The following is a 22,289-nucleotide window of genomic DNA, read 5'->3' on the forward strand; positions in this document are numbered from 1 at the left end:
GATAATCAAATTTGTTAAGGAAAATGGCATCAAAATGTGAAAGGGTAGAGTATATATGAAAGAAAATAAAATATCATTGAGAACTGAGATTGATTAAATTTAGTTTAAATGTAAACTAACCTTGATCAATAGATATCACTTATCTTCATTTTTTGTTCTCATTCAAACTTTTTTTAAAAACAGATATACTTGAAAAAAACTTCCCCAAATTTTCTTCAGTTCTTAATAGCTATTTGAGAATAATAGAGAAGCCATGTTTTTAGTTTAACCATGTTAAGTTTTCCTGTATCTTTTCCTCCTTGCTAGGAAAAGGAAGATGACAAATCAGACACCTCAAGTTCTCAGCAGCCTAAAAGCCCGCAAGGTCTGAGTGACACAGGATATTCTTCTGATGGCATATCAAGTTCACTTGGTGAAATTCCAAGTCTTATTCCAAGTGATGAAAAGGATATTCTCAAGGGACTCAAAAAGGACTCCTTTTCACAAGAAAGTAGCCCTTCTAGCCCCTCAGATTTGGCCAAGTTAGAAAGTACAGTCCTATCTATTTTGGAAGCTCAAGCAAGTACTCTTGTTGATGAAAAGTCAGAAAAGAAAACATCACCCCATGGGGTTTCTCCTGAGAAGCCTAAGGACCAACAGAAAGCTCAGATTTTATCTGAAACCCAGGAAATTACTGTTTCAGAAGAGGGGCTCAAGGAGAGTCAAGAAGAAAAGAAAGACACTTTTAAAAAAGATAGCCAACAAGGCATTCCTTCCAGCAAGGACCATAAAGAAAAGTCCGAGTTTCTTGATGACATAACTGCAAGAAGAGAGCCTTATGATTCAGTTGAAGACAGTAGTGAAAGTGAAAACTCACCTGTTCCACAGAGAAAACGGAGAACTAGTGTTGGTTCGTCAAGCAGTGATGAGTACAAACAGGAAGATAGTCAAGGATCAGGGGAAGAGGAGGACTTCATTCGAAAACAAATCATAGAAATGAGTGCTGATGAGGATGCCTCAGGTTCTGAGGATGAAGAGTTTATTAGGACCCAGCTCAAAGAGATTAGCAGTAGTACTGAAAGCCAGAAGAAGGAAGAAGCAAAAGGGAAAGGGAAAGTAACAGCAGGGAAACACAGACGACTGACTCGAAAAAGTAGTGCAAGCATCGATGATGATGCAGGGAGACGTCATTCATGGCATGATGAAGATGATGAAACATTTGATGAAAGTCCTGAACTTAAATACAGAGAAACTAAAAGTCAGGAAAGTGAAGAACTTGTAGTTGCTGGAGGAGGAGGGCTTCGTCGATTTAAAACGATTGAACTCAACAGTACAATAGCTGATAAATATTCTGCAGAATCATCACAGAAAAAAACAACTTTGTATTTTGATGAAGAGCCAGAATTAGAAATGGAAAGCCTGACAGACTCACCAGAAGATAGATCAAGGGGAGAAGGCTCTTCAAGTCTTCATGCTTCCAGCTTCACTCCTGGTACATCCCCTACATCAGTGTCATCACTTGATGAGGACAGTGACAGTAGCCCAAGTCACAAAAAAGGAGAGAGCAAACAACAACGCAAAGCTCGGCATAGAACACATGGCCCTCTTTTGCCTACTATTGAAGATTCTTCAGAAGAAGAAGAATTGAGAGAGGAAGAAGAATTATTAAAGGAGCAAGAAAAGCAGCGGGAATTAGAACAGCAGCAAAGAAAGAGTTCTAGTAAAAAATCAAAGAAAGACAAAGATGAACTTCGAGCTCAGAGAAGAAGGGAAAGACCAAAGACACCACCCAGTAATCTTTCTCCCATTGAAGATGCATCTCCAACAGAAGAATTACGTCAGGCTGCGGAAATGGAGGAGCTCCACAGATCATCTTGTTCGGAATATTCACCTAGCATAGAATCAGACCCAGAAGGTTTTGAAATAAGCCCAGAAAAAATAATAGAAGTACAAAAAGTTTATAAATTGCCCACAGCTGTGTCTTTATACTCACCAACTGATGAGCAATCTATCATGCAGAAAGAAGATGGTCAAAAGGCATTAAAAAGTGCTGAAGAGATGTATGAAGAAATGATGCATAAAACACACAAATACAAAGCTTTTCCAGCTGCAAATGAACGAGATGAAGTGTTTGAAAAAGAGCCTTTGTATGGTGGGATGTTAATAGAGGATTATATTTATGAATCTTTAGTAGAAGATACATACAATGGCTCAGTAGATGGCAATCTGCTAATGAGGCAAGAAGAAGAAAATGGATTTATGCAACAGAGAGGAAGAGAGCAAAAAATAAGACTTCCAGAACAGATTTATGAAGATCCTATGCAGAAAATTACAGATCTACAGAAAGAGTTTTATGAGTTAGAAAGCTTACATTCCATTGTGCCTCAAGAAGACATTGTTTCAAGCTCTTATATCATCCCAGAAAGCCATGAAATAGTGGATCTGGGTACTATGGTGACTTCTACAAGTGAAGAAAAAAAATTACTAGATGCTGATGCTGCCTATGAGGAACTCATGAAGAGGCAACAGATGCAGTTAACACCTGGATCCAGCCCAACCCAGCCTCCTATCAGTGACGATATGACAGAGTCCACCATGGACTTTGACAGGGTTCCTGACGCATCTTTAACATCAAGTGTTCTTTCCGGAGCGTCTCTTACAGATTCGACCAGCAGTGCAACACTCTCTATCCCTGATGTTAAAATAACCCAACATTTTTCAACAGAAGAACTTGAGGATGAATATGTAACTGATTATACAAGAGAAATTCAAGAGATAATTGCCCATGAATCACTGATTTTGACCTACTCTGAGCCTTCAGAAAGTGCTACATCTGTCCCACCCTCTGACACACCTTCTCTCACATCATCTGTTTCTTCAGTTTCTACCACAGATAGCTCCTCACCTATTACTACCCTGGATAGCATAACTACAGTTTATACAGAGCCAGTGGATATAATAACTAAATTTGAAGATTCTGAGGAAATTTCTTCATCAACTTATTTTCCAGGCAGCATTATAGACTATCCAGAAGACATAAGTGTATCTTTAGATAGGATTACCACACCAGATGGTAGAGCTAGTGCTGATCATATTGTGATTTCCTTATCTGATGTGGCACCTTCTATCATAGAATCTGTAGGAACTAAATCTACAGAGGGACCAATTGCTGACACTATTTCCACTGACTTATCTATATCTGAAAAAGATCCAATGAAAAAAGACAAGAAAGAAATGGGGAATGAAATTATTCTGGAAGTTTTGGAAGCTTACAGAGATAAAAAGAAGGAGTCTGAGGCTGAACTAACAAAAACTAGCTTACCTGAAACTGTGTTTGATCAACCACCTTCTTCGGTAATAGCCCTTCCAATGGAGGAGCAGCTTTCAACTACATACTTTATATCTGGAGAGATCTTTGGTCAGGAAAAACCATTACCATCTGGTAGTCCTTCTGTTTCCGCTCTTCCAACTAAAACTCGTCCATTCTTTAGAAGTTCTTCTTTGGACATATCAGCTCAACCTCCTCCTCCTCCCCCACCTCCACCCCCTCCTCCTCCTCCACCTCCACCCCCTCCTCCTCCTCCACCACTCCCTCCACCAACTTCACCTAAACCAACTATTCATCCTAAAAAAAAATTAACAGTTACAACTCCAGTGACTCTAGCTACTACAGTGACACCTCTGTTTGATGCTGTTACTACTGTAGAGACTACAGCTGTCCCAAGGAGTAATGGGTTACCTGCAACAAAAATATGTACCACCGCACCTCCTCCTGTTCCTCCTAAGCCATCTTCAATTCCATCTGGACTTGTATTTACCCATAGGCCTGAGCCAAGCAAACCTCCAATTGCTCCCAAACCAGCAGTTCCACAGCTTCCAGTAACTACACAAAAACCAACAGATATACACCCCAAACCAACAGGCCTATCTTTAACTTCAAGTATGACCTTAAATTTAGTGACTTCAGCAGATTATAAATTGCCTTCTCCGACCTCCCCACTTTCCCCACACTCTAACAAGTCCTCACCGAGGTTTTCCAAATCCCTCATGGAAACTTACGTGGTTATTACATTGCCATCTGAACCTGGGACTCCAACAGATTCTTCAGCTAGCCAAGTAATTACCAGTTGGCCCCTGGGATCACCCCCCAAAGATCTGGTTTCCATTGAACCGGTGTTTTCTGTAGTTCCTCCTATGACAACTGTAGAAATTCCAAGTTCTTCAGACCAGACTGCATACATCTCTAAAGCTTTGGAGACATTTCCTGCTGCCCCTGTCACAGCACTGTCTTCATTCCGTGCAACCCCTACTTCAGTTACACAGTTTCTTACAACAGAAGTTTCCAAGGCTGAGGTTTCAGCAACCAGAAGCACAGTTCCTAGTGTTGATCTCAGCAGTATCTCTATATCAATTCCTCCAGAGCCTCTTGCTCTAGATAACCTACATTTAGAGAGGCCCCAATATAAGAAAGATGGAAAATTACAACTTGTTGGTGATGTCATTGATTTGCGTACAGTACCAAAAGTAGAAGTTAAGACAACTGAAAAATGTGTGGATCTTTCTGCCTCTACAATGGATGTGAAAAGGCATATAGCAACAAATGAAATTTATGGGAGACAAATTAGTGCTGTCCAACCCTCTATTATAAATCTCAGTGCAACTTCAGTAGTGACTCCTATATCCCTGGTCACTGAGACAGTGACCTTTGTCACATGCACAGCTAGTGCAAGTTACACTACAGGCACAGAAAGCCTAGTGGGTGTAGAACATGCAATGCCAACACCACTCCAGCTTACTACATCAAAGCACACTGAGCCTCCATACAGGGCACCAAGTGACCAGGCCATTCCTACAGTTAGGGAGGAAGCACCAATAAACTTATCTCTTGCTACTCCGGCACATGCAGTGACATTAGCTGTTACAAAACCTGTCACTGTGCCTCCTGTTGGTGTCACAAATGGATGGACTGATAGTGCCACATCCCAAGGGATCACTGATGGGGAAGTAGTGGATCTCAGTACAACCAAATCTCATAGAACTGTCGTAACAATGGATGAATCTACTTCAAGTGTGATGACCAAAATAATAGAAGATGATGAAAAACCTGTTGATTTGACTGCAGGAAGAAGAGCTGTGTGCTGTGATATGGTTTATAAATTACCATTTGGACGGAGCTGCACAGCACAGCAGCCTGCAACTACTCTTCCTGAGGATCGTTTTGGTTATAGGGATGACCACTATCAATATGATCGATCAGGGCCATATGGGTATAGAGGGGTTGGGGGAATTAAACCTTCCATGTCTGACACTAATTTAGCAGAAGCTGGACATTTTTTCTATAAAAGTAAGAATGCTTTTGATTATTCTGAAGGAACAGATGCAGCAGTAGATCTAACTTCAGGGAGAATTACTTCAGGTCAGTATAATGTGGCAGCAGACCTTTCTTTGAAATGTCATTATGGTGTTCCTCATCTCATTTCAGGATGAAAATGTGGTCCCTTTTCCAATTTTGTTACTTTTTTCTCTTTCTTTGGATGTTTTGGCAACATATTTTGGAATACATATGCGCTTTTGTTTCTCCATTTTTTTAAATTTATTCTGCTCAAAGTCATCTGCATGTGCCTGCATGTTCAACATTGCTTTTATTCCGTATCTAATTAGGTTAACTTGTGGATTTGCATGCAGTCCCATTCGTTATGTTCATCAAGATGACAGGGCTTTCAAACCCAAAAAGCATCATTCATTCTGGGAACTGGACTATAACTCTGCCCTGTATTTCAGGTGAGGTAATGGATTATTCAAGCAAGACTACAGGTCCATATCCAGAAACACGACAAATCATTTCAGGAGTTGGGATTAGTACCCCGCAGTATTCCACAGCAAGAATGACACCACCTCCAGGACCCCAGTATGGTGTGGGGAGTGTTTTGAGGTCATCTAATGGTGTTGTCTATTCTTCAGTAGCAACTCCAATCCCCTCCACATTTGCTATAACCACACAACCTGGCTCCATTTTCAGCACCACTATGAGGGATTTATCTGGTATTCATACAGCTGATGCAGTGAGTCCATTATCCACCCTGCACCAGAGCCAGCCAATGCCCAGATCATATTTTATAACAACAGGTGCATCTGAAACAGACATTGCAGTAAGTGGTATTGATATCAATGCCAGTTTGCAAACTATCACTATGGAAACTCTTACTGCCGAGACAATAGACTCTGTTCCCTCTTTAACCACAGCATCTGAAGTGTTTTCTGAAGTGGTGGGAGATGAAAGCACTCTTGTAATTGTCCCTGAAGAAGATAAACAACAACAACAGCTAGACTTGGAGCGTGAGCTCTTAGAACTGGAGAAAATTAAGCAACAGCGCTTTGCTGAGGAATTGGAGTGGGAACGTCAGGAAATTCAAAGGTTCCGAGAACAAGAAAAGATCATGGTCCAAAAAAAGCTGGAGGAGCTGCAGTCTATGAAACAGCACCTTCTCTATCAGCAAGAAGAAGAGAGGCAAGCCCAGTTCATGATGAGGCAGGAGACATTAGCCCAGCAACAGTTACAGCTTGAGCAGATTCAACAGCTGCAACAACAGCTTCACCAGCAGCTAGAGGAGCAAAAGATTCGCCAGATCTATCAGTATAACTATGACCCTTCTGGAACTGCTTCTCCACAAACCACTACAGAACAGGCAATTTTGGAAGGTCAGTATGCTGCCCCAGAAGGCAGTCAGTTTTGGACAACTGAAGATGCAACCACTACAGCTTCAGCTGTTGTGGCAATTGAAATACCACAAAGCCAGGGGTGGTACACAGTTCAGTCTGATGGTGTTACTCAGTACATTGCCCCGCCTGGCATTCTGAGCACTGTTTCAGAAATACCTCTGACAGATGTTGTTGTAAAAGAGGAAAAACCACCCAAAAAGAGAAGTGCGGGAGCTAAAGTCCGAGGACAGTATGATGAGATAGGAGAAAGTATGGCAGATGATCCTCGATGTTTTAAAAAGATAGTGGACAGTGGTGTACAAACTGATGATGAAGATGCTGCAGATCGGAGTTATGCAAGTAGGAGAAGGAGAACTAAAAAGAGTGTTGACACAAGTGTCCAAACTGATGATGAAGATCAGGACGAATGGGATATGCCTACTAGATCAAGGAGGAAAGCTCGTGGAGGGAAATATGCTGACAGCACCACAGAAGCTGACAAGACCAAACCCCTTTCCAAAGTCTCCAGCATAGCAGTTCAAACGGTAGCAGAGATATCTGTGCAAACTGAACCGGTCGGAACCATAAGAACACCTTCGATACGGGCACGAGTGGATGCCAAGGTAGAAATAATTAAACACATTTCAGCACCTGAAAAGACTTACAAAGGGGGCAGTTTAGGATGTCAAACAGAAGCAGATTCAGACACACAAAGTCCTCAATATCTGAGTGCCACATCTCCACCCAAAGACAAGAAACGCCCAACACCTTTAGAGATTGGTTATTCATCTCACCTCCGGGCAGATTCCACACTACAGCTGGCTCCTTCCCCACCCAAATCCCCAAAAGTCCTTTATTCACCCATCTCACCACTTTCACCAGGCAAAGCCTTAGAATCAGCCTTTGTACCTTATGAAAAACCCCTCCCTGATGATATAAGTCCACAGAAAGTACTGCATCCAGATATGGCTAAAGTTCCCCCAGCAAGTCCTAAGACAGCCAAGATGATGCAGCGTTCTATGTCTGACCCCAAGCCTCTGAGTCCAACAGCAGACGAAAGTTCCAGGGCTCCTTTTCAGTATACCGAGGGCTACACGGTAAGAGTGATTCTTTTCAGTTGGAAGACAATGGATGAGTTGATGTTAATCATGTGTTTGCAAATTTTAGGAGGCAATAAACCTCCTGGTACTTTAAACACCTGATGTTAAATTTCAGTAAAGACGATTGCATTAGAAATTTGCAAAAAAGGAAAATTATAACTTCATTTGAAAATGCCAAAGAAAGAAAACATATTATGCAAAGCAAATTAGAAGTTTATTGTTTTAAGACAATGAGATTGAAAGTTTTGTTCTACTATCAGACACCTCCCAAATGTCAACTGTAGGCTGTGATTTCAGTGAATATAATTAATATTCATTTTTAAGTATCATGGAATAAACATTAAATATAAAAAGATAAGGCAAAGTATGCCCATAAATTCAGGCCATGGACACTGGAGTTCTTTAGTGGAAAGGTCCCTGGAGATCATCTGGTCAGTCCCCCTTCCTGTAGTCAGAATGTCTTCATAAAAGGGCTTGGGACATTTACTGGTCAAGAGAGAGCTTTTCTGGGGCAGGCAGATAAAAGTATAATATAATTGTCATTGTTTATCCATGCTTATTTTGTTTCTGGCAGCTTTCTTAATCTACCCTCAGGTAAGCCTTAGTCCTAGTGTATATAGAAACAAAACTATTTTTTTTATGTTTCCTTGACTAATAGAGATCAATTGTTTTCAAATATATAGATATGCTTTGTGCAGAAAAAGAACATATACAAATATGTTAGAAATATCTGTGGAGATCACTATACTTGAGAATGAGAAATGTTAATAAGAGCTATAAAACCAGCCGTATCCTACTTAAGAAAATATAATATATAAATGTTTAGAAGGTGATTCATAGATAAAACGGTTCAATTTAGAACAATATTTCTGTTCAAATTAATTTTCCCTAACGCATAGTTACTGAACTCTAGGTTTTCAAACCCTGAAGCTTTCAAGTAGGTTTTTCTGATATATTTCTGTATTTCCATTGACCAGTATATGTTAAACATTGGCTGTGGGCTGAAAAATATGTCATCATATGTGACTGTAAGTCTCCCTGTAAGTATATGTAGACATATCAATATTCATATTAATAAATTATAAATTTATTTCTAAGTTTTCTAGTTATATAGTGGTATTGCATTATTATATCATTTTCCTCAAACAGTATACTCTAAAAGTAAAACTGTCTTCATGTGAGGGGAGGAGATTATAACTATAGAGTCAGGAAACCCCTGGTGCTCTGAGATTTCATCCAGTTTACAGAGAGTTATTTTATACATAGCTTTGTTTCTAGAATTAAATATATGGTGCAAAGTGATTTTTCATTTAGTTATAGTGTGTAGGTATTTATTTTTTATAGCTATGGCCTATAAATTCACCTAAAGAATTACATGGAAAACTTTGAAATATGTTTTTTGATTTTTAGAGTAATATTGAAGGCTTCTGTCATTAAAAATTTGGTATAGGCCGGGCGCGGTGGCTCACGCCTGTAATCCTAGCACTCTGGGAGGCCGAGGTGGGCGGATCGTTTGAGCTCAGGAGTTCGAGACCAGCCTGAGCAAGAGCGAGACCCCATCTCTACTAAAAATAGAAAGAAATTATATGGACAGCTAAAAATATATATAGAAAAAATTAGCCGGGCATGGTGGCGCCTGCCTGTAGTCCCAGCTACTCGGGAGGCTGAGACAGGAGGATCGCTTGAGCTCAGGAGTTTGAGGTTGCTGTGAGCTAGGCTGACGCCACGGCACTCACTCTAGCCTGGGCAACAGAGTGAGACTCTGTCTCAAAAAAAAAAAAAAAAAAAAAAAAAAAAAATTTGGTATATTTCCACTTGGTATATTGACCATTTACTTAATATATATCCCTGTACTCTTAATTTAAATGAACTCAATTAAAGAAGCGATTCAAGTTAGCAATATTTTTTTCTCACCGTATTTACTGTGGATTTGGAAATGTATACAATGGGTTACCTAGGTTGTATTGCTGACTGTATCAGTAATATTGATGAACTATTTAATCATAAAAGAACTTGACTATAATTACTAAATAATACTCCAAGTCTGAAAAATCCTAGGTGTACTGAGCACAATTCAGTAGTTCCTTCTTCCATTTGGTGAAACTCAATCCATACTTTAATGTGGAATAATTGTATACAAACGCAAAGGTATTGTGTTATTGTATGCACAAGTTAGGCTATTTCATATATATAGGCATTGTTGTTAATACTTTAGATACTATGAGTCTAATATGTGAATCTTATAATTTGTTCCTAGGCAAATGTCTAGACATGCTTTGAGTCTATTTTAAAGTAAATAAAATTAATTCTTAATTATAAATGTGGATTACTATTAGCTGTAGTGAAAAAAATAAGTGATATCATAGTGATGCAAATTTAATTTAAGTCTAGCTCAGTAGTTTACAGATTGTTAATTTTGATAGACTAATGAAGTGGAAAAAATTACACCATTCAATAGGCATTGAAACAATATAGAAATACATACAATACAGTGTAAAAGATGAGTTTTATACTCTACCATCTCTTCTTCATGGAAGTATCAGGAGAGGTTTCAAAGAGGTTCTGAGTCATGAAGATTGAGACCTTTGTTGTACCATGAAGAGAAAAGGGGGGGCCATTCTATGTATAGGGAATAAAATGTACAAAGATTCGGACTGATGAACAGACACAAAGCAAAGAAAAGGAGAAAAATATCTACTATAAATACAACTGGAAATATGAGTGAGAGCCAGATTGCAAGGGATCTAATTTGCCAAATTACAAAGTTTGGATTTATTTCCCTTGATTATGAGAAACTTAAACCAGAGCCACTATCATTTTTTATTTGCACTGTGCACTAGCCCCTGGGCTCATTCTACTCTTGCCTTCTCTGCAGTCAATTCTCTAAATAGCACCTAGAGTGATTTTCTAAAATGTACATCAGATTATGGTACTCACTGCACAGCTTAAACTCTCCAGTAGAGTTTCATCACATTTAGAATACATTAGAAATTTCTTAACAAGGCCCCACATGATATGGTTTCTGCTTTTCTGACTACCTCATTGGTCACTTTCCACACTTTCCACCTTCTTCACTCTGCTTCACCCACTGGCCATGCTGTTCTTTGGATGTGCCAACCTCATCCCCACCAGGACCCACATCTGGATCTGTCTCTCCAGATCTGTGCATGGCTCACTCCTATGGACAGGTTTGCTCAGATTTCGTCTCCACAGCAAGAGTCTTCTTACTTTGTTCTCTAAATAAGTCTGCCTGTCACCATATATCTCCATTTCTCCATTTTCTACATATTACTTCTTAAATACATTATATTGTATATTTAAATTCAAGTCATCTTTCTTCTCCAATAGACTATAAGCTCTGCAAGAGCAGAAATTTCACTTTGCTTGCTGCCGTAGTCCCAAGAGAACAGTGCCTGGCACAAAGTTGTTCTCAATATTTATTGAATAAATTATTAAAGGGAAGATTATAATCATAGGTGCAATGGGATGAGATGTATATTGAAAGACTCTAGCTGCTGACCAGAGTCTTTCATTGCCACAACTTGGGTGGTGAAATTCTAGCAAGTCCTGTTGATCATCTAAGGTAGATATGTCTTTTCCTTAAAGAGTTGCTTCCACTTTGTTTATTTTTTTATAGATATCTGCAACACTGAATAGAAATTGAATAATTTTTAGTTATTAGCAAGTCCAGCCACCTTACAGATAAGAATACAATGCCAAGAACAGGCCGGTGACGTTATCATGACTCCTTATTAAACCAGTACCTGGTTAGAATTAAAATGCCAGACTCCACACTTTATGGTTCTTCTCCTTTTATTAGTTTGCTTGAGACTTATTGAGCATTTCCTAATTATTTCTTGCTAATATAGTGCCATGCTTTGTATCCTTTTATCTTGTCATTTCCTCTGCTGTCCTTAAAATTCCAGTTTAAATCTCCATCAGTTAGGTTTATTTGCTAGTGTTTACTCATTTTCTCATTTATTCATTCGTTATTCTTTTCCAGACATGGAGGTCAACTGTAAAAAGATACAGGATGAACAAAAGAGGCAGGGAAGAGGTCATGCTTGACCTCCTACCACTTGGATCATTTTGTTCTTCTTGCCCATGTCTTAGCTTGCTAGGGGTCAGTTCTTTCTGAGGGCTTGAGAGAAGGATCTGTTCCAGGTCTCTCTCCTAGTTTCTGCTACCTTGTTAGCTTGTAGTTGGCCATCTTTTACCTGCATCTCTTCATTTTTTCCCCTTTATACATGTCTGTTTCTGTTCCCAAATTTCCTCTTTTTATAAGGACACCAGTCATATTGATTAGGTCCACACTAGTGACCTCATTTTAACTTGATTACCTCTATATAACTCTGTGTCCAAATAAGTTCACATTCTGAGGGAACAAATGTTAGGACTTCAACATATCTTTTTGAGCAGGAACAATGTAACTTATAACATCTATCAAAGCACTATGGTATACTTTTTGTTTGTTCACAGGCAAATATGTATTTTTTTTTATTTCAGCTCATTAAGAGGGTACAAAAGTTCAGATTATATATATTGCCCATGCCCTCCCACCTCCTGAGTCTGAGCTTCAAGCGTGTCCATTCCCCAGACAGTGCACATCACACTCATCAAGTAGGTATACACCCATCCCCGCCCCCCAGCCCCCACCTCTGTCCGATACCCAATTGGTGTTATTCCCAAATGTGCACTTAGGTGATGATCAGGGAAACCAGTTTGCTGGTGAGTACATGTGGTGCTTATTTTTCCATTCTTGGGATACTTCACTTAATAGAATGGGTTCCAACTCTCTCCAGGAGAACCAAAGAGATGCCATATCGCCATTATTTCTTATAGCTGAGTAATATTCCATGGTATACATATACCACATTTTGCTAATCCATTGATGAATTGATGGGCATTTGAGTTGTTTCCACATCTTTGCAATTGTGAATTGTGCTGCTATAAACATTCGGGTGCAGGTGTCTTTTTTGTAGAATGACTTTTGTTCTTCTGGGTAGATGGCCAATAATGGGATTGCTGGATCGAGTGGTAGGTCTACTTGAATCTGTTTTAGGTATCTCCATATTGTTTTCCATAGGGGTTGCACTAGTTTACAGTCCCTCCAGCAGTGTATGAGTGTTCCTCTCTCTCCGCATCCACGCCAACATGTATTGTTTTGGGACTTTTTGATAAAGGCCATTCTCACTGGGGTTAAGTGATATCTCATTGTGGTTTTGATTTGCATTTCCCTGATGATTAGAGATGTTGAACATTTTTTCATAAATATGTATTTTTTTGTTGTTCTTTTGTCTTTTTTTTTCCAGACCCCATCAGTCTAGTATCAAAATCACAGCCCTAAAACTAAATTACCCTTTTACAACATTTATGTAACCAAACAGTTTTATCTTGCAGCCTACTTCCTCTTAAAATTTAAATATTTAATTCTGCGTAAAGATGGGGGAAAAAACTACTACTGTTTCCTTAAGTCTTCCAGTTTGTGCCACAGAATATTTCCAAGAGATACAGCCAAAACAAAGTCAGAATGTATTCCTTTACATGGAGTTAGGCTTACAAGATAGGTATGGCTTGGTAATGCTATATTTTCATCATGATTTAGCAAAGGCACAAGAAGTATACTTCCTAATGAAAGGTAGTGTGAAAGGTAGTATATGGACAATGATTTTCGAAGTTTTGTCAGAATACTTCTAAAATTAAAATGTTTTATGGAAGCCAAAGACTTGAAAATGGGCAGAAACTGAGCTAGAATAATCAAATATCTATTTGTGAAGACTAAATAAACTAACATTTATAACCTGCCCATCACCAGGTCTGGCTATACAGTAACACTGATTCTCTTTCTCTAAGATTGACATTTGGCAGTATCTGTATTTCCTCAGCAGAAAGTTTCCAACTATCATTAAAGAGCTTTACTTTATGGGTTAGTAGAAATAATTCTCAAATGTCCTAGTAATTGTGTACTTTTCATATTCTCTAGAGTATGTAATGCGGCTTCTCTAGAAAATCCAGATTCCTGTTCTCAGTAACTGTTTTTGAACTTACTCTTTTGGGTCATGAGACCTTCTTTAACTGACCAATTTTAAATTAGCACTCTCTATTTCTATGCCATTCTTTATTTTTCTCCATATCACCTATCATCATCTAAGAGACTGTGTTTATTTCTTTGTTATTTTATTTGTTGTCTTTCTTCTCCCACCAAAATTGATGTGTGAGGATTTTTGTTTAGGATGTTCACTGTTAAACACCCAGTGCCCAGAAAGATGCCTAACTCATATTAATAGTAGGTTCTCTATAACGATAATTTAATTTGATTAATTAGTGAGTGAATGGATCTCTTTATCCATCAAATTATCTTCAATTTTGGGGGATTCACAATTCCTCGCTCCCACCTAAAACTAAAGAAAAAAACAAAGCAAAAACAAACAAAACCATATTCATCTTCCCACTATATTTTTTGTGTAGTTCAGTGTTACAACTCTTTGCTTCCGCTTTCTCCATTGCGTTTTCTTCCATTTCCTACGAGGATGACACTATACTTTCTCAGAATTTATTCCAATCTAGTATTTTCCTGTATGTCTGTGGGTTATCTCTAGCATTATGTCTATGAAGATTTCATAAACCAGAGCTCCAAAGGTGTTCCTCAGGCCCTTTCTCTTTCTTCTATACAATGAGACTGATTTATGTCACTGCTCCAGATGATCAGTAACTTCAAGAAAGTTAATGTAGCATGTTCTCCACAAAGTCAAGGGAGAAAGTAGCATTATCCATTCGGAGAAAGAGCAGTGCAAATTCCAAGAACTTGTTTGGAACTGGAAGGGACCTAATTCATTCCAAGACTTATCTGTCTTAAGTTATAACATTGTTTTTTGATGATTTTTCTGTCAAAAATATTTATATATTTCAGAAATAGCATATGTTGCCAATGATACCACACATTAATTTTTGTGTTAAAAAAAGCTGTATTTAAAATGTTATCACTTCTATGTAGCCTTAAACGTACATACAGCTATTACGCATTAATACTGTTTTGTCCTACTCTTAGACTTGTCTAACAATTTTAGAGATTTTTTAGTAACAGGCAAACTCCTTGTTAAAATCTTTTTGTTCTAATGTTTAAGCCAGGATCCTATTGCAAAGCAGATGGTATTCATGAGCTGATTTTTACAAGAATATGCTTTGCTTCACTGATTATTGTTGCGATAGCTATTTTTAAGATTTTTGGAACCCTTTAATGTCTATTTCTGACAGTAATTTTCATAACCTAAATTGAGAAATTTTATTTCTGTCAATTCTTCCAGAGTATAAAGATTTAAGAAATAATGGCTATGATGGCCAAATGGGATTTGAAGAATAATATTTATTAGTGTTATTTTTCATTACTCTCTTTGAAAAGCAACATAAGGAATCAGTCTATTAAAATTGACTTTGATGAAATTAATCTGTTTTATAATGGTGGTAATTATATATGCCACAAAAATATATTCATATATTAAAGATTGGCTTTGTAATAATGAAATCCTCATCTTTCTATAGCTCTTACCTTCTTCGTTACTAATAGGTTTTTCTCATGATATTTCTTCTTTATGATTAAAATCTTTCATTTTAAAATCCAATTGTTTTAAAATTAAAATAGAAAGTACTATTTTTAAGTATTTTTCAAACTAAATGACAGTACAATAATTTATGGTTAATAATTGGGAGAATATGATAAAAATTAATTGAAACAAATATATACATGTATACAAATGTCAGTGAGTAAAAATCATAAAGTTTTTAAGTTGATCTCATCAATTTAGCATTTAATAGTTAACATTACCATTTCATTATAATCAATATTTAAGGATTAATTTCAAAACAAATTTTTTCATACTAAAGGACAAAAAATCAGATCATTTGTGCTATCCTTTCCACATATCCACATTTCAAAATATTCAAATTAACATTAATTTAGGAAGCAGATTTATATTCTCAGTGTTCCAGTAAAAGACCTTTGCCAAAAATGTAACACTGCATATTCTAACATGCCAGTTTAACACAGGAGAGTTCTGACTTAATAGAGCATTGATTATTATTGACAGTTTAAAACCATAGAACATTATTTAATATTAATTAGTTTCTTATGCATTTTATCATATTAGTTCCTTAACAATTCACTACCCTTTCTATTTTGAACAGTTCTGTACTTTGCGTTTGAGTATTATATCTACATACATATTCTCCCAAATGCATCTCTCCCAAAACATACACATTTGTATATTTGCTTAACAAATTATTAATTATTTGAAGTTCTAGAATATACTGCATTAGCTATTATTGATACAAATTAATAAACAATATGATTATAATACAAAAATTTGGAAAAGTTGGGGTAGATTTTGATATATAAGATATACAGTGACATAATTTATTTCAATACTTGTTTGAACATTTTATCATCATATTTAATATCATATACATTTATGGGTATATATGAACATATATATACAAAATATACAGATATACATAAAATATTTTTATAGCATCATATAATTAATAAAATATTTCACATACAGTTGCTTGTTGAGATCCAAACCACTTACTTTCTGTCAGCTTTATGTTTATTTCATTTCATATTTTAAGGATAAGCAATCTGAAGTCCAGGTCAATGTTCTTTGCACCCTTATACCTACCGAACATTAATTCCATTTGCATTAAATAAGGCCCTACTATTTAACAGGCCATGTTTTTTTGTTTGTTTATTTGGTAGTACTGTCCTGTATTTTGTGTAGAGTTTCAATTAGGAGAGTACTAGAACAAATGCAGTATGGTAAACTGAGTCTTAAATGAACTGGCTAAATAAACTGTGATAGTTTTTAGCCTGAAACTATAAACAGCAAAAAAAATTAATAATTTTAATTTCACCTTGAGAACAGTTTGCAAAGGATTTAAATTAAAACAGTTGAAAAAATTAAAACAATGCAAGAAATCATTAAGCTAGATTTAGAACTGCTATCTCAGTATTATTCTGGCTGAAAACAAAAACAGGGGGCACTTCTGATTTTATGAGATGGCAAATACAAGCTTGGCCTCTGAAGAATAATTAATAACTCTTTTGAGGGAATGAAGATTCAGTGAAAATAGAAGATTTTAAGCTAAAGGTGATTATCCTTGTCATTCCTTCTCTTTCTTCCCAACTGGATGATTAAATGTAAGTGTTTGAAAAAATACAAATATTGTTTTGGCTTTCTGGTAAACCATTTTAACTACATGAATAAATCAGTCAATAGTTTGGACCAAATTTTAATTTCTGATCCATTAGGTAGTATATTTTCACATGACAGGAGCAAAGCAAGTCCCCGTTGTTTTTTCTGATAAAACTCAGCCCTAATGACAGAGCTCAGTCTTCAGGTATAGGGGTTACTTGCATGGTTTAGTCATTTACTTCTTTGAACTTCAAGCTGAAACTACTATTATTGCTAATTGTAATGAGTTTTATAATACTTCACAAAAGAGTCAACATCACATTAATTTTTCCTTTTGACATGAATAAATGCACATGAATTTTTTGAATTTCTTCTGTATCACATAGGTATTAAAATGATAGAAATAATGCTAACAAAAACAACAATGGTATCATACTTAGAAAAAGTTTCTTTTCTGGTTGTTTCAACCAGCTCTTCGTTTTTGGCAGTAGTCCATGCCTATAAATCCTCACTCAAATGCACAGCAACCAATAAGCTCATGTTTCATTGATTATCCATTTGGAAAATTATTTAATCACCCATTTATTTATACCTCTATTCTATGGTATTGAATATGTAGAATTGAAAGGAAAAGTTAACCTCTTAAAATGACATTTAGTAAAAATGTTGTTGTCATGAGCTTTATCTTACAAGCCCATGAGCTTTGTCTTCTAGAGAACTCCATAAAATATTTCTTGTGACTGATTTATTATAATTTAACATCCATTAATCAATTGTGAATAATATTGTCTTCTAAAGAACCAAATGCTTCTGTAGTTTTTATGGAATAAGGGCCATGGTCAAGTCCTTTCCAAAAAAATTTATTTAATTTTAAGAGAGCTATTTAACACAGTTCAGATTTATGAAAAAGAAATATTTCATTCACTGCAAAGATATGTAAATAAAAATATCTCTTAACTATTAATATTTTAATGTCATGTTCCAAGCTTGTGTTCTAGGCTAAGGGATAATCAATCAATGAGAGAGAAACAAAAAAAAAAAAAAATAGAGATTCCTGTAATTTTGTGGCAGGCATTTCAAGAGTCTGAACATAAAATATCTTTGTTATCTCAAGATAATTTAGTGAACGCTTTGTGCCACTATTAAAATGGTCATTACATTTGCCATGGCTTTTGATAGGTAGTTACTGAATCATTCTTCAAATTGCTAATGATCTGATATTCTAGAAAGCAAATCATATAGCAACCATAATTCTAATACTCTATGTCCAGAAATGTAGCATAATTAGAAATTTACATTCTGAAGCACTTAAAGTTAATTTTGTTCTGATGAGAATGTCAATAAGTAAATATTTTATAGAAGCATTGGAAGGACTACAATCTCTATGGACTAATGATCTGTTCTCAAAATGGAATAATTCACTGGCAGACAGTGCTGCAATATTCAGATCTGGAGTCCAAAGGAATGAGTGATAGAAAAAGGGAAATATACATTTTACTTACATTTATGTTTAGGACAAGCTTTCATGTTAATTCCTGGAAATGTTTATTATTAAATTTTTGTTCTACCTCAAATTGCCCACATAAACCATTTAACACATTTTCTGATAAAGGGAGGTGGTCATTATCTCGTTGTAACATACTAGAACTATAAATGATTTTGCTCTTGAAGAAGGAGACGGCATGAGATAGTTATACCTTGAGCATTCACTGTCCTATTCCAGCAGCACTGTGTAAAAGTTAAATGGTAGAGACATGAGAAAATAAGAGCTGTATTCATTTTCCAGTGATCTGATCTGTTAGTTTTATCCTTATGTTATCATGTTTTCGTAGTCTTTAAGTTACCATGTTTTTAAATTAGTTCAATGTTTCCCTTTATGCTCACTGGTCATCAGTCCTTCGTTCAGCCTCGCTGAGGGCACATAGGCAAAAGCTGCCCCAGTAAGCTTTTGAAGTAGTGACTGAAAAAAAGAGTGATTTTGAATTTAAAAATAACTTGATGTTGGGAGATTAAACGAAAGAGAAAAAGGAGGTCATCACTACCTAGGAAAATAAGAAAATGTAATGTTAAATGAAGCAAAAAACTAGTTAAGAGATACGTCTATATTCTCACATGGCAATGTGCCTTTCTGATGAAAATGCAAAATTTAGAAATATAATGTCTTCTAAGACATTAGCATTAGCCATGCTTTATACTTTATACCCTTGTAGTTAATAAATTTTTCACTTTACAACACTGAAATACTGAAATGTAATATGTCTTTAATTCTTTATACAAAATTATTCATTTCTGTATTGCTCACGGATGGTATAGTCCTGTTCCAAATCTTTATAGTCCTTTGAAGAGAACAGCTCTTGTGTTTATATGACAAGCTTGGCCCTGGGTGCTTTACATGATTTCCAAAGCCCTGGCTCTTAAAGATTCTATCACTGGCATTACCATCCAAAAAGACTTTAGGTATGTATACACAAGGAGAAGATAACTTTGGGTGGGCTCTCTAACTCCAGAGACCCATTAGCAAAGTTCTGAGATTTGGAATCTAATATGCAGCTACCTTCATAGGTTTAAAAAAGAGAGAACATCTGTCATTTTTCAAATCTCTAATAGCAAGAAGACCAAAACAACTGAATTTTTTGGTAAATTATCCAGCCACACCATGATATATCCTTCAACATATATAATACTGTATTAGTAAAACACAAAAGTAAAGTTTGTGTGGCATTGGTTAATTGCATGCAATTGAGTTTATTCTCCCAAGTAACAGAGTGGCTGAAATAGAACCTACTGGTGGTTAAATTTGTTTTAAATAAATGAAAAGGAGGAAGTAGGCTTTATTTCTGCATTCTCAATTTTGTTCCATTAGTCTATATCTATCCTTATGCCAGTACTACACAGTTTTGATTACTGTAGCTTCGTATTGGTTGTAAAATAGGATATGAATCCTCCAACTTTGTTTTTCTTTTTCAATATTGTTTGACTATTTGGGGCTCAATACAATTTCATATGGATTTGAGTATCAGCTTTTCTATTTCTTCAAAAAAAATTAGAATTTTAATTGGAATTGCATTAAATCTGTAGGTCATTTTGAGTAGTATTGCCATCTTAACAATATTAAATAATCAAATGCATGACTATAGGGTATCTTTTTATCTATTTATGTCTTATTTAATTTTTTTCAGCAAAGTTTTATAATTTTCAGTGTACAAATGTTTCACCTCCTTGATGAAATGTATTTCGAGTAGGTATTTTAATCTTTGAACACTGGTGTTAAGTGTTGTGGAATTCACCAGCAAAGCTATTTGATCCCAGGATTTTTGTTGTTGTTGTTTTAAGGAGGTTTTTTTAATTATTAATTCAGTCTCTTTGTTAATTATACACCTATTCATATCTTCTACTTCTTCTTAAATCAGTTTTAGTAATATGCATGTTTCTAGGAATTTGTCCAATTTTATTTCTTCTAGGTGATGTAATTTGTTGATATACAATTATTCATAATCTTCACTTATAATTCTTTTTATTTTTCTAAATTCACAAGTAATATTTCCAGCTCATTTCTGGTTTTATTTAATTATGTCCTCATTTTCTTTTTTTTTAATCAGTCTACCTAAAAGTTTGTCAACTGTCTCTATCTTTTTGAAGAACCAACTCTGTTGTTATTCATTCTGTTTTCTTTTCTATTCTCTATTTAATTTATCTCCACTCTAATATTTATTATTTTTTTCTTCTGATAGGTTTGGGTTTAGTTTGTTCTTCTTCTTTGAGTACCTTGGGTGTTAAATTACTGAATTGAGATCTTTCCTCTTTTTTAATGTATGCCTTATCATTATAAATCTTCCTTTGAACAGTGCTTTCAGTGCATCCCATAAATTTGGGTATATTCTGTTGTTGTTTTCATTCAATCGTACAGTATTTTAAAATTTCTCTAGTGATTTCTTTTCTGATCCATTGGTAATCTAAAAATGTGTTGTTTAATTTCCACATATTTGTGAATTTTCCAGTTTTCCTTCATTTATTTTGATTTCTAGCTTCATTCCATTGTGGCCAGAGAAGAGACTTTGTATAATTTCAATCTTTTAAAATTTGTTGAAACTTGTTTTGTGGCCTAACATATAGTCTATCTGGAGAATATTCCAAGTACACATGAAAAGGATGTGTTTTCTGCTGTTGTTGAGCACTCTGTATGTCTGTTAGGTCTACTATTTATAATGTTGTGTAAGGTCTCCATTTTCTATTTGATCTTTTGTTTGAATGTCATATACAAGTTAGAGAATGGAGGATTGTAGGAGAGTAAGCAAAAGCACCACAGTGTTTTCTTATTGGACATTAGCAGCCTCTTTTTCCATTAAAAACTTTCCTATTTGTTGTTTTTGATTGAACTCCGAAGTTCCAAAAAAAGTTGATCTGTCAGTTTGTGCCAGTTTACTTATTGTTTTAGTGGACAGACTGGTTCTTGGAGCTCTTGACTCTGCCACTTCCCTGTCATTCCAGTCATGGTATAGAAATTTAATTTATAATTTGTTCTATCTTGATTGAAGTTTTACTTTTAACATAAATGTAATAAAAATAATTTGTAGCTTACCAATTTCTCTTTAGCCTCATATGAAGAGGTAGTTAAGCATATTAAACTTATCTTTTTGCAGACATAGACTTTTCTTTAGCATTAAACAAAAATGTAAACTACATGTTGTCAAATTTTTTTGTTTTTTCTTTTGTGAAAGTCTACATATATTTAAATAACATATATTTATATTCCCTTACAGTAATGGAAATTATAATATTAACAGCTGTCATTTATTGGGTGTTTTCTATATCCAAGCAAACTACTAGGTCCTTAAAAGAACGAACTCCATTTTATTCTTCCAGCAAATCAATGAGGTATAGGTATTTGATCTTCAATTTACAGAGTCAAAAATTGAGGAGAATAAAGATTAAGGCCATGCCAAACAAGTAAGTTGAAAAGCTATGAATAAACTTGTATTTCTTAGTTCAAATACTAAATTCTTTTCAGTATACCAGGCTGCTTGCTTCCTGGTCATTCTATACATGTCCAATTAATCATTATTAGATTAGATGGTGAAGTCCAGAGATTTTTATTTTAGGAAAGGCATTTAGCTTATGAATTTCTGAACCTCTGATGCTAACAAATCATAATTTTCATTGAGTTTTCATATGCATATTTGGTAATATAGTATGCATATTAAAATGTTTCTCATCAAAAGGAATTGTGAGTGCTATTGTTAGAGAATTATTGCTTTTTAATAAATGCATATTATAACAATCATTTATAATAGTATCTATCATTTATTATGTGCTTGCCATTTAT

The 22,289-nt window shown here is 35.6% G+C and overlaps 1 protein-coding gene across 1 annotated transcript in view; it reads left to right on the plus strand.

Annotated features, from left to right (window-relative positions):
• PCLO (piccolo presynaptic cytomatrix protein) overlaps positions 1-22,289 on the plus strand; it is a 360,664-nt gene that overhangs the window by 182,691 nt on the left and 155,684 nt on the right. Inside the window, exons 5-6 of the mRNA XM_069462070.1 lie at positions 307-5,395; positions 5,761-7,775. Coding sequence (XP_069318171.1) covers positions 307-5,395; positions 5,761-7,775 — 7,104 coding nt within the window. The remainder of the gene's footprint in view (positions 1-306; positions 5,396-5,760; positions 7,776-22,289) is intronic.

The sequence above is a fragment of the Eulemur rufifrons genome, chromosome 29 (genome assembly GCF_041146395.1).
Source record: "Eulemur rufifrons isolate Redbay chromosome 29, OSU_ERuf_1, whole genome shotgun sequence".
Lineage (NCBI taxonomy): Eukaryota > Metazoa > Chordata > Mammalia > Primates > Lemuridae > Eulemur > Eulemur rufifrons.